At 53.0% G+C, this 12,290-nt stretch overlaps 1 protein-coding gene and 1 long non-coding RNA gene across 2 annotated transcripts; both read left to right on the top strand.

Moving 5' to 3' along the window:
* The first annotated feature begins 481 nt into the window (after positions 1-481).
* LOC136300966 (uncharacterized) lies at positions 482-1,324 on the top strand. The gene is made up of 3 exons (XR_010723781.1): positions 482-543; positions 1,077-1,136; positions 1,237-1,324. It is a non-coding gene; the product is annotated as an uncharacterized lncRNA (long non-coding RNA).
* A 3,404-nt stretch (positions 1,325-4,728) lies between these two features.
* On the top strand, positions 4,729-10,799 carry LOC136301263 (complement decay-accelerating factor-like). Its single transcript, XM_066204190.1, has 15 exons — positions 4,729-4,795; positions 5,420-5,611; positions 6,104-6,295; positions 6,491-6,587; positions 6,751-6,836; positions 7,086-7,280; positions 7,485-7,544; positions 7,645-7,671; positions 7,778-7,841; positions 8,008-8,118; positions 8,344-8,535; positions 8,767-8,862; positions 9,110-9,205; positions 10,054-10,265; positions 10,377-10,799. The coding sequence occupies exons 1-15, from the start codon at positions 4,729-4,731 to the stop codon at positions 10,379-10,381; spliced, it is 1,692 nt and encodes a 563-aa protein (XP_066060287.1). The 3' UTR covers positions 10,382-10,799.
* The last annotated feature ends 1,491 nt before the right edge of the window (positions 10,800-12,290 follow it).

Below are 12,290 nucleotides of genomic sequence, written 5' to 3'. Positions count from 1 at the left end.
AGCAGCACAGCTGAGAAATACCCACTCTGCTGCTGACGCTATTTCAGGACGTTTGCTCCCACAAAATCAACATTTTTGTCATGGCTGAGGGCGGTGGGGGGACATTTCCAGGAATCCTGAGCATGGCAAGCTGCTGTTTATTTGCTGTGAGAGGGAAAAAAGTGTGAGAAGGGAAATAATTTGGGAAGAAAGGAGAGAGAACTGGGACAGGAGCAGTGCTTTACCCATCTCCTGCTGCTCACCCACCTTCACTGCCCAAAGTTTGTCTTCAGGAAACTTTGGTAGACTCTAACATCGTGTATTTTTTATTAAAACTTTTAGCAAACACCTTGTCCTTCTCTCCTGCAGTGATTACCTGCCCTCCACCTCCTCCCATCAGCCACGGGACACACGATGGGGAAGGAGTTGAGATTTTTGCTTATAACTCCACGGTGACCTACAGCTGTGAGCCCAACTTCCAGCTGGTCGGGAACGGGAGCATCCAGTGTAGGAGCAGGGACAAAACCAGCGGGGTCTGGAGCGGGGCCGTGCCCGAGTGCAAAGGTGGTTTCTGTGGCTGATTATTAATTATTTATTATTGATTATTCATTATGTATTTTATTACGCATTATTTATTATTTATTCTGTAATATTTATTATATATTATGTATACTGTGTTTTTTCTTTATTCTTTATTCTGTATTATATATTATTACTAATATTATTACTATTATTATTATTTATTTATTACTTTTGTGTATTATTTTATTTGTCATTTGTCATTTGTTATGTAGTATATAGTATATAGTATATATATTCTGTATTTTTTCTTTATTCTTTATTCTGTATTCTGTATTATTTATTATTACTTTTTTTTTTGGTGTATTATGTTATTTGCTATTTATTATTTATTATTTATCGAGTTTGGTATTTAGGACGAACCAGCTTAAAATATTGCGGGTATGAAGCGCAGGAGGGGTCAAATGGAACTCGTAAAGGGAATTTAAAGGGGGGAAAAGGCAGGGCTGGAGCAAGGACTGGGCAGACACTGCAAGGAAGGCAGAGTGCTCCCAGCAACGCTCATCTCTGTCCCCCAGAGAAAAGCTCGGCTGCCAGACTTGGAGCAAAAATCACGGAGAGCAGAGCGCCTCCCAAAAGTGAGTCAAGATGATTCGACATTGAATCAAGTCCCATTCGTTTTTCTCCTTGATTGCCTTTCTACGAAAGAATTTCACCCCGTGGATTTCCTTCTCGCAGGTCCCCAGAGAAGTGGAATCCAGCTCTCTAAGAAAGGTCTCACGTGGGAGAGGAAGCTCAGCCTCTATAAAAAGGCGCTCCAAAACACCATCCCCTCCTCCCAGTCCTCCTCCTTCTTCAGGAAACCAGGTCAGTCCTGAGGGGTGAGGGGATCTGTGGGACTTCCTGGTCACTCCCATCCCTAAAACCTGCAGTTTTCATTTCCCCCCACGTTTCTCTTCAGCGAGCAGGAGCTGGGCTGCCTCAGGGTTCAGATTTGTTCTACCTTTGTACAAATCCCCAAAATCCTATTCTGGGAGCAGCAAAGGATCCATGTGTCCTCTGAAGTACCTGGGGATCCTTCCCCCACCCGGCTGCTTTCAGAAGTTAAAAAGGTCCGAATTTGCATCGTTTTGTGGAAGTGAGTGAGGTTTTTTTGTCACGTTCTTTCCTTCTGTGGGTTTTCTCTGTATAATTTATATTTTGTGCTGGTTGGGCATCTGGTTCACAGCTCAGCTTTGGATGCAGCAACCTCCTACTATGATAAAAAAGCTTTGATTTGCCCGAAATTTGTTTTAATTTATCGATTATTTCCTTGCCCTCATGTTATTGCAGACTTTTTTTTTTTAAAAAAAAAAAACTTGGTTTTTTGGGCATTTTGAAAAGCAAGAGGGAACTTTATAGTCCTGAGAGTGCCAGGGCTCTGAGTTGCTGATGCCAACCTTGTTCCACACAGTGAGGCCATGCACAGCCAGGAGAAGCTGGACACGGTGGAAGTTCTGGCCCTCCAAATTCCCCACGCGCTGCAAAGGATAATTTATCCATGAAAAAGGTGAGTGGCGGCTTTTTGGGAAGTGCTGGGAGCTGGAATTGTGTCGCTGTAAGTGGGGAAGACACAAAACCCGCTGGACGGTCTCAATGCCCAGCTGGGGGATGGTGAAAATGTTTTTCTTGTGTCAGGGTCAAGCTGAGTTTGCCCATCCCTGAGTTTTGTCTTTTGGGTCAAAACCAGAAAATCCTTTATGGCTCCTGACCTGTTCCCGAAGTGCCCCATGCAATGGTCACACCTATTAGGACTCTCACACCTTGCTGTACATAAAGGATGACCTAAATCAGGTCTGTCCCACCTGTAAGATGTAAAATTTTAATGATGATGCTTCAGTATTCCAAGAAAACGATGGGAAATGATTCCCACAAGCACTGGCAGTTTTCCATATCTGCTCCTCCCATGTGAGCTTTCCTTTCAGGGATTGCCTTCCAGCAGCCTGACTGCAGCTGTGATCCCTGCTGATCCCACCAGTGATCCCTGCTGATCCCACCGGGGTTTCAGACTTTCTGTTCCCGAGCTCCTGCAGAAGTTCCTGCTGGTGTCACACCCAGCCTGATGCTGCGTTTCCAGGCCCGCAGGTTGTCTGCTCACTGGCAACGCCACAACAAACCCTCAACACAGCCCCAGCCTCGCTGGGGAGCTGAGCTGCTCCCTGAACTTCCCAGGAATTCCTGGCTGGCAGCTGCTCCAGTCTGGATGGGATTCCCTGTCCCGCAGAGTTTCAGCTCATTTCTTTCAGGAAACCCTGGTACTTCAGATATTAGGTTGTTTAATCCTTATATCTCGAGTGGTTTAAGCCCTTCTGCCAGCAAAAGCTTCTTGGCGTTTCAGCCCAAAGTTCCTTGCAGTTTTCATTTCTACCACAGGAAGATAAAGCCACGTGTGGGCCGGGCATCTCTGATCTCGTAACGTAATGGAACCACTTCTGCTTTCCAGAGGGAGGGAGGCAGCTCAGCCCTGCTGTGAGCACAACCACACACAGACAGAAACTCAGCTCCCAAATACCCTCCCCAGGGTTGTCACCCTGCAACAGAGGGACTGGAAAAGTCATTCATGTCCTTTTGGCTGCCCACCCCGATTTCGTCCTGTAAAGACTTAAAACTCCCCCAAAGCCTTTCTGGGTTTTTATTTCTATTTAGTAATAAATGGTAATGGTTTATAAAGGGCAGTCTGTGAATTCAACTCCCTGCTGTTTTCTCATCAAATTTTATTCTCTTTTTCAAGAAGGAATCAGCTTTAAGGGAGCTGAGGAGGACCCAGGGCACAGCCCCAGCTGGATTTGGGAGCTGAGGAGGACCCAGGGCTCAGCCCCAGCAGGATTTGGGAGCTGAGGAGGACCCAGGGCTCAGCCCCAGCAGGATTTGGGAGCTGAGGAGGACCCAGGGCTCAGCCCCAGCTGGATTTGGGAGCTGGGGCGGAGTTCCTGTGGAAATCCCGGGGCAGCTCCAGCAGCTCCAGCGCTGTTTTAGCTGGCAGGTTTTGCCGGACACCTCCCGCAGCCCCAGCCCTGCGCAGCTCGGCTCGGGCTGCTCCCTGTGCTTGCCCTTGTGCCCCCGGCAGCTGCGGGGGCCGATTCCTGCTCTGCAGGGAGGGATGGCAGGGTCAGATAACGCCGGCGGCCCCCGGGCAGGCACGGAGCCGCTATCGCGGGGCTCAGCTGCTGCTCCCCCCGCTCCTGGGGCAGCAAATGCGGGTGCAGAGGGGCAGGGCTGAGCCAGGTGCCCGGGCAGGGGGTACGGAGGTCTCCTGTTCCCTCCTCAGGCAGAAAACAGCCTGGCTCAGGGGTTCAGCCTGTGGCCAAGGGCGTCTCACCCGGCTGAAGCTGCAGATTTGGGTTCTGTGAGCGCAGCCGCTCCGCGCCCGCCTCGGCACCACGCGGAGTCTTTGCCAAAGACTTTTCAGCGCTTCCCTGCTCCGTGCCAAGGTCACTCCCCCTAAGATAATGCAGAATTCCCCGGAATTTAAAGGTGGTTTTTATTTTCCTGTTGATTCCCTTCGGGTTATGCCGCCACCGTTGGGGCCAGCGAGGTGTAAAAACGCAGCCAGAGTATTTCCATGGAATTTGTCACCGTGTTTACAGGGAAGTGTTTTAAAGGGATACGTTATCCAAGGTGCTGGATTCCTCCCTCAGGGAAAACACCTCCGCGTCCCGTTGCAGATGCCTTTGTCACATCTGCTCGGAGCTGAAATCGTATTGGTAAGGAAAATAAAGTGGGAATTAAAAAGAAAATAAAGTATCAGAGGTAAGTTTGAGGTTCTCAGTGGAAACATCCGTATAAGAACATATCACATGGAGAACACAGGGAAGCAGGAAGGTGCAGGTCGGCTGCCGCGGGCTGCCCTTTCCCCTTCCTGCCCTCGTTGGTTTGTGTCTTTTCTTTACCTTTGGGATTGGGCAGCTTTGGAGGGAGGGGGAGGTTTTCCTGGAAGGAGAACCCGAGGCAGAGGATTCCCGGAGAGCCGCTCCCGGGGATGCCCGGCGTGCCTGGCGGAGCGGGCACCCCGCGCCTTCCACACCCAGCCCCGCTCCCCGCCGCGCTCACGGCTTTCGTCAGAGCCTTCCCGGAGCTCGGCTGAGCTCAGCTGGGCTGAGCCGGCCGGGAGGGGCGGGCGGGGGCTCCCTGGAGCCCGGACCAGCCCCGCAGGAGTGGCTCCTCTGCCCGGGCAGTGCCGGGGGACCCGCGATGGGCTCCGGCCGCCGCTGCTCGCTGCTCCTGCTGCTGCTGCTGGTGGGGCTGCCCGCGGCGTGGGGTGAGCCCCTGCGGAGGGGTGGGGTGTGCGGGGGGCCTGGCACCGCGGGGTGGGTGTTCTGTGGCTGCGGGAGCGCGCTCAGGTGTGTCCCGTGTGTTATTTAACGGCAACTCCGTGTGTTATCCATGGGAATGTGTGTTATCCATAGGAGTATGTGTTATCCCCGGGAGTGTGTGCTCCATGTGTTTTCTGTGTGAGTGTGTAAGATCCGTCTGAGTGTCTGTGTGCTCCGTGTGTGTTTGTGCTCCTTGTGTGCTCCGTGTGTTCCTTTTGTGGGTGTGTGTGCCCCACACCCCTGTCCCTGTGTGTACCCCACATCCCTGTGTGTGCCCCATACCCCTGTCCCTGTGTGTGCCCCACATCCCTGTCCCTGTGTGTGCCCCACATCCCTGTGTGTGCCCCACATCCCTGTCCCTGTGTGTGCCCCACATCCCTGTCCCTGTGTGTGCCCCACACCCCTGTCCCTGTGTGTGCCCCACATCCCTGTGTGTACCCCACATCCCTGTCCCTGTGTGTGCCCTGCTCCCTGGTCTCCCCCTTTCCCACAGGCTGTGTGTGCCCTGCCCGGGGTACAAAAGCAGCAGCAGAAGGAGCCCCGCTAAATCCCCGTTTGTTTTCCCACAGGGGACTGCGGGCCGCTGCCAAACATCAGCCACGCCGAGCCCCGCGGGGACGCCAAACACCAGCAGAGCTTCAGTGTGGGCTCCACGGTGACCTTCAGCTGCGTGCCGGGGTACACCAGGCGCCCCTTTCTCTCCGACACCATCCAGTGCCTGCCCAACTCCCGCTGGTCCAGCCTCCCCGACCTCTGTGGCCGTGAGTGTTTCCCCTCCTCTGGCACCAGGAGGGCTCAGGCTGCCTGGGGAAACACTCACGGCTTTGGCAATCGCTGCCTCAGGGGTTTCCTCATCACACAGGGTGGAGTGCTTTGGCCACTTCTCTTGCTGCCCCTCTTTTCCCTACTCTCCACCGAGGCTGTTACCTCGTGCTGGCACTTGCGGGGTAATAAAAACAGAGGAGCGGCTCGGGAAGCGCAGGGAAAAGGGGAAGGACTGCGGGGGCAGAGCACTGAGTGACCAGAGGAGGTTTGGCTTTGGGGATTTGGAAACTCCTCCAGTGAAAACTGGCTGCACTTCCCCACCTCAGACAATTCCCTGGTGGAAGTGGCAGAAGGGAGGAGGGCACTATTCGGGGTATCCGTGCTCTTAGTGAGGCTCGTGCGTTATCACTTTATGTTTACAGTTGAAAGCACAATGTTGTTGTTTTTGTGGTGTAACGGGGCATTCTGGTTGTCTCTGTGGCGCCCAGGCAGCTGTCCCAGACCTCCATCCGTGCCATTTGCTGCCATATCATCAGAAGACCAAAGGCAGAATTTTTACGCCGTTAACACCACGGTGAGGTACGTCTGTCGCCAGGGTTTTGAAAACACCACAGACCAGCTCCCCACCAGCACCTGTTTGGACAACTTGACGTGGACAGGAGTTCCTAAACTGTGTCAGAGTGAGTGTCTCCATGTCATTTCATCTTCTCCAACGCCGTGTTCCAAGTGCCACGTCTGTATTTTTAATTTTCTCTTTTCTAACGACATTTAACACGAAATGCCCAATTTGGCATTGCCATACTGCCGTAAAAACGAACTCTGTGGGGTTTTTCCCGGCCTCAATGTGCCCTAAGGATAATCTCACTCTTTTTTAGAGAAATCTTGTGGTATTCCAGCCAACCCAGAACACGGCCAAGTGACCATAAAAGATCATCTGCTGGGAGCAACAGCCAATGTGGTCTGTGACCGTGGGTGAGTGTGAGGCCACTGCCCACTGCATCCCAGCTGCCTGGGCAGAGTCACTGGGGTTAAACTGGGACATGGCTCTGCCCACAGAGACCTCAGCACGTCTCTGGTGACACGTTCTTGGCTGGTGACAACAAGTGATTTTGGGATGTGCCTTTTGCCCCCGCAGGTACAGACTGAAGGGAGAGTCACCTTCCATCAGGTGTTCCCTCCAGGGAGACAAAGCTGTCTGGAGTCCTCTTCCAGCTTGTCAGGGTGAGTGAAGTCGTCCAGTGCTGGACTGGAAAAACCAAATATTCCAGCTCAGAAACACTGGATTTTTGTTTCACTTCCCTGAGTGAAGTCAGGTCAGCATCTCTGCAAGGGGAGAGCTGCTGTCACAAAGCAGGGAGCATCACTGGCTCCTTCTGCCCCTGAAAGCCTGACAGAAACACTGTCCCCTCAGGCTGCTGAGGACAGCATCCCTGGGGTCACCTCCTGAGTCCTTCCCTCTTCCTCCCACAGTGATCTCCTGTCCCCCTCCTCCAGACATTCCCCACGGGCAGCACAGCGGGAACAGCTCGGGGGAGTTTGTGTTTGGCTCAGTCACAGCCTACAGGTGTGAGCCGGGGCTGGAGCTGGTGGGGCAGGACACCCTGCTCTGCACCGCGGACAACGGGGACAACGGCACCTGGAGCGGGGACCCTCCCACCTGCCGGGGTGAGCGCTTTGGAAACTTAAATCTAAGGTTTTAGTGTGCAGTAATACATATGAGCCAAGATGGAGGGTTTGGGGTGTTGTCTTTGTCCCTCTTCTTCACCTTCTTCTTCCTTCAGCTCTTCTCTGAGCTATTTTATATATTATGTACAAGTGGAGCACCATATAAAATAGCATCTTGAGTGTTTTTCCTTTGTCTCTCCCCAGCTAAAACCACAGAAGAGACAAACCAAACCAAACCCTCAGAAGAGAATCCTTACTGGCTGGGTAAGAGCTCCATTTCTCAGAAATCCTGTTAATTGCTGTAATTAAGCCACATTTTTGGGCTTCAGATTTTTAACATCCATTTCATCCTTTTCCTCCCCAGCAAGCGTCCTCATTCCGAGTTGCATCGGTAAGTCGCTTAAAATTGAAAATATATTTTGCTGCCCCAAAGCTGTTTGCTGTTAAACACCTGGAACCAAAGGTTGATTTCACTCTCCCTTTCCCCTCTTTGTTAGTCCCCCCAGTAGTCCTCGGAATTCTGGCTGGGATCATAATGAGACGGAAGGAGAGTGAAAAGCAGTAAGTGATGCTAAGCTGCCCCTGGTAAACCGTAACTTTCCCTGGGGATAAGTGGATTTTCCCTCTCAAGCCCTGTACCTTCCGGATATTTGCATGTTTAGCACGGTTTTTCCATGTTGCTAAGTTTCTTTTTATCCTACGAATTTTCTCTTTTCCCTCGCTTCAGCTCTTATAATGTGAATTTACACAAGCACGAGATGAAGGGAAGGGATGCAGTGGTGCACCCGGGGGTTACAGTGGAGAAGAAGCAGCCCAAGCCCTGGAATTCCTATTTTTGGTAGGTTTGCTTGTTCACCTGCCCAAAAAAATTATGTGCCAGACTTCTGACTCTAGCCAGGGGTCTCACTGGTGCTGAGCTCACCTGTGCAGAAGATCTTTGAGCAGCTTTTGACTTTCAAATGCCACGATGAACACCCTACTGTCCAAAGGGCTGCCTCACGGGAGGGTTTGGGGTTCGCTGGCTGCTCTCTGGATGGATTTCCCCCATCTCTCTCATCCACAGCCACACAGGGAACTGCCACGTGTGTCCCAGCTGTGAGGAGCAGCTCCACGGTGACCTGGCCCCTCTGTCAGAGCCCACCTACCACGGCTGCACCGTCTGCCAGGGCTGGCTGAGCTCCCAGCCCCAAAAACCCCGAACATACTCGGTGCCCAGCATCGGTGACGGGGACAGCCAGAGCCCAGCTGGCACCAGGTACAGCATCTCAGCTGCTCCTGCTCCCCCTCCCCTGGCACGGGCCCACGGGAAGAAAACAAGGGGGGAGAAAAAAAATCCCTACGTGGATAAAGTTTGCAGCTGGAATTAATGCGGTTCCTGTTTCAGCAGGAGCAAGGATTTGATGTTTAGGAAGCGGCGGCTCTGTCAGGCAGGAGGTGGTTTTGGGAAGCCACGCTCAGGTTTTTCTCTCTCTCTGTGTTTGTCCAGCTCTCCTGGCAAAGCTGTGGATGTATTGAGGGGAAATGGCACAGGAGAAGCTGCCCCACGGTGGACTGAGGCAGAGCAGCTCACGGACCACCAAAGGTCAGTGTTCCACCTCAAAATAGCCAGTGGGCCTGGACAAAAATGAGCAAATTTCGGAATGCAGTAGAACTGTGTTTATCAGAGAATCCCAGGATGGGTTGGGTTGGAAAGGACCTTAAAGCTCATCTCATTCCCACCCTCTGCCAGGGACACCTGCCACTGTCCCAGGTTGTTCCCAGCCCCACAAACACGGCCTGGAAGGCACATCCATGCTCTCAGTGCACTCCTCAATGGTTCTTCCCCACAGTGACCACATCTGTCCCATCTGTGAGAGCTGGCTCCGTGCCCACACCGGCCAGGGTGGCAGCGGTGCTGTGACACCGGGGGACTGGCAGGACAAGGGGTGAGTGTGGCCAGTGCAGGCAGCTCCTGTCCAGCTCCTCTCAGCGCTGCAGTGAGTTCTCAGGGCCCTCCAAACCGAGAATTCACTGCTAAACTTCAAATAAAAATAGGTGGCAGTGTGTGAATGTTGGGTGCTCCGAGCCCCGTGTCAGGGTGAAGCGTGGTGCCTGCTCAAGCAGAGGGAAGTGAAACTGGGTGAGGTTTGTTCAGATGATGCCTGTGGGGTTCCTGTGGGTGTCTCTGAAGCAGCCTGTGCTCCTCAGCTGTGCTCACCTGGCCTCGCGTTCTTTGGAGCTCTGGTTTTGGTTGAGCAGCAAAGAGCCCAGTGAGAGGCGGCAGTGGGGGCCTCTTTTCAGCCCAGTGCTTTCCCACCTGTGGGTGTGGTGCGTTTGCTTGTGGTCAGGTAAGGCTTTGGGCCAGAGCAGTGATCAGGTAAAGCTCTTTGTCAGTTTATTTGTTTATCTTCTGACACTCGCCCATGCCTGTCTGGGGCTCTCTCAGGCTGACAAAGCTTCCCTAACAGAGCAACCATTGACAGAGGCAAATTCTTAGGAAAAACCAGCTGAACGTGGTTTGACATGTGCATCTGCTTGCTTTGGCTTTGGGAAGTGTGAACTCCTTGTTGTTTCGGGGTTTTTCCATTTATTCCTGTGAGTGCCTGTGAGCCCCAGTCCTGGGGGAGCTGGTCCAGTTCTGCATTCTTCAATCACTGCTTATTCACGTTTAAAAAGGGAAATCGTGAAAAAAGAGGAGCTTTTGTGGGTGCTGGAGCCTGTGCAGGGTGGTTTGGAGAGGGGCAGGCGCTGCCACGATCCCTCTGGGGACTCACCCTCACCTCTGTCCCCGCAGCCCGCCCGGCCCCGTCTGCCCTCCCTGCGCGGACCGGCAGCTCCTGTCCCTCGTCCACGGGGACACAGCCAGCAGCCCCGTGTGTCCCCTGGCCGGGGAGGGCACCCTGGCACACCTGGTGCCCCTGCACAGCCCCAGCTGCCACTCCTGCCCCGTGTGCTCGGCGCCCAGCCACGCTCACCTGTGCCAGCCCCAGCGCCCGGCAGCCGACGGTAGGAGCTGCACCCCAAAGCCCCCGGGGTCCCTGGGGAGGGGGACAGGGCTCCACAAACCCTCCCCAGGCCCAGGGACTCCCCCTGATTCCTGCTGGTTTCCTGTTGTAGGATAAATCCGGGAGCTGAGCAGGGAAGGGGAGCTCCGACACCGATCCCGGGCAGGGATTCAGCCCTCAGTGCAATAAAGTGACTTAAGTTGGGGCTCTGACTTCACCTGACCTGGCAAAGAAGCAGAAAAAACAAACATACTTCAAACCCACCTCTGTGTTGGTTTAATGCCCACTTGTTTTTTGTTTATTTTTCTGTGAGCAAAGTATTTTTACAGCTCTTAAAGCGAGACTTGAAAAAGTCAGCAAACGTTTCTTTGCACTAGGAAAATAATTTCCCCCTTGCACAATCTTACAAGATTTATTTGTATTTCTTAAACTACTTTTTGTCTTTTAGCTGAGGTTCTTTTCCTAGTGTGCAGATAAAAGTGCAAAATTTACGGTATTTATAGTAAAACTGTTTTGTAAATAAAAGGAATGTAAAATAAGGAACACTGGTGTCCTGGCTCTGGGGTTTATTTCATATTTACTAATCAAGCCTTCCCACAGAGTGGCTTAAATGAGTTTTCAGTCTCATTCTTTGCCGGGTGTAACCAAGTTCCTTAATTGCTTCTGCTCAGTTAATTGCTGTCGTTGCAGTGGTGTCCCTGTGCCCGACCTTTCCTGGGAATTGTGATGAGGGAGGTGGGGCAGCGCTCTGCTTTTCCCTCCCGAGAAAGTGGCCTTGAAGTCAGCCCTGGCAAAGCCCAGCCGGGAAACCCTCGCCCTGCTGGCTGGGACTGGAGAGCTTTGGAAACTCCCTGGCACCCGGAATGCTGCTCAGAGTTCCCGGAATGCTGCTCAGGAATCAAGGGCAGCTCTGCCTGTGTGAAGTGACGGAGGTGCCAAAAACCTCCCTGCTGCAAGAGACGAGACTGGAGAAATTCCTGAGCTTTGGGGTGCCCATGTGCTGGGTTCCTCAGCACCACTGAGGGCATGCTGGGCCTGGGCCTGGTGGGGATTCAGGGGGCTCTGAAGGGTCCCGAGGTGGAAAGTGCAGAGAGGATCAGCAGGGAATGACCTCCTGAGAGTGATCTGTGCTCACCTGGTTTGATCCAAGGGAGATGTGTGAGTCCAGCAACACCTCTGAGCACCGACAGCACCGAGAACCACACAGTGCCCAAGGCTGGGAGAGACCCCAAGGAAACCACACAGTGCCCAAGGCTGGGAGAGACCCCAAGGAAACCACACAGTGCCCAAGGCTGGGAGAGACCCCAAGGAAACCACACAGTGCCCAAGGCTGGGAGAGACCCCAAGACCACTGAGTGCAGCCTTTGACCAAACTCCACCGTGTCCAGAAGGTTTCTGGGCTCTTGCTCTGCTCATGGCAGGGCTGGGGGACAGCTCTGATCCCAGATGGACATGGAGCCAAATCCTCCGTGGGGGACAGGACACCAACCCCAAAGCTTTTGGGGACCTTGTTTTCATCCTGCCTGACCTGACCCAGTCATGGCTGTGCTGAGGACGGTGTGTGAGTGTGGACAGAGGTGAGGGAGGAACCCTGTGGGCAAAATGCCCTGGATTTGTCTGGCTGACGGAAAGGCCACGCTGAGGGCAGTGTCCTTCCCTGGCTGTAACTCAGCCTGGCTAAAGGATCACTGGAGAAGCTGAAGAGGTGCCATAAAATGGAGTCATGATGAAAAGATTTCCTGTTTAGAAGGGCAACACCACTGTAGTGGAGTTTTGATTGGCCAAGCCTGAGACACTCAGCATTTTAGCTGCTGGTAAAGCAAAACATTGAGGTTTGGGGTTTTGTCTGCTGCAGAGGTAAATCACCCATCTGGGAGCCCATGATGCATACTTGAGAACAGGAACCATCCAAAACGTGTCTACTACAGACATTTGGTTTCTCCATTTCCCCCGGTGCCTTCCTGCTAGCAGGAACACGCCTCTAATAAGAAGGAAACCCGCAAATAACCATTTCCATCCATGCATC

Source organism: Chamaea fasciata, unplaced genomic scaffold (genome assembly GCF_029207755.1).
Source record: "Chamaea fasciata isolate MVZ Bird 193981 ecotype frontalis unplaced genomic scaffold, bChaFas1.0.hap1 SCAF_25, whole genome shotgun sequence".
NCBI lineage: Eukaryota > Metazoa > Chordata > Aves > Passeriformes > Sylviidae > Chamaea > Chamaea fasciata.
Note: the sequence above shows the minus strand (reverse complement) of the source record. Positions and strands in the feature narration are given on the sequence as shown.

Bases quoted from the DNA above. Each gene is read 5' to 3' on its own strand.
- LOC136301263 (XM_066204190.1), top strand. From the start codon at position 4,729: ATGGGCTCCGGCCGCCGCTGCTCGCTGCTCCTGCTGCTGCTGCTGGTG. The intron at 6,588-6,750 runs GTGAGTGTGAGG...TTGCCCCCGCAG, and splicing joins AATGTGGTCTGTGACCGTGG to GTACAGACTGAAGGGAGAGT. The intron at 7,672-7,777 runs GTAAGTCGCTTA...CCTCTTTGTTAG, and splicing joins CCTCATTCCGAGTTGCATCG to TCCCCCCAGTAGTCCTCGGA.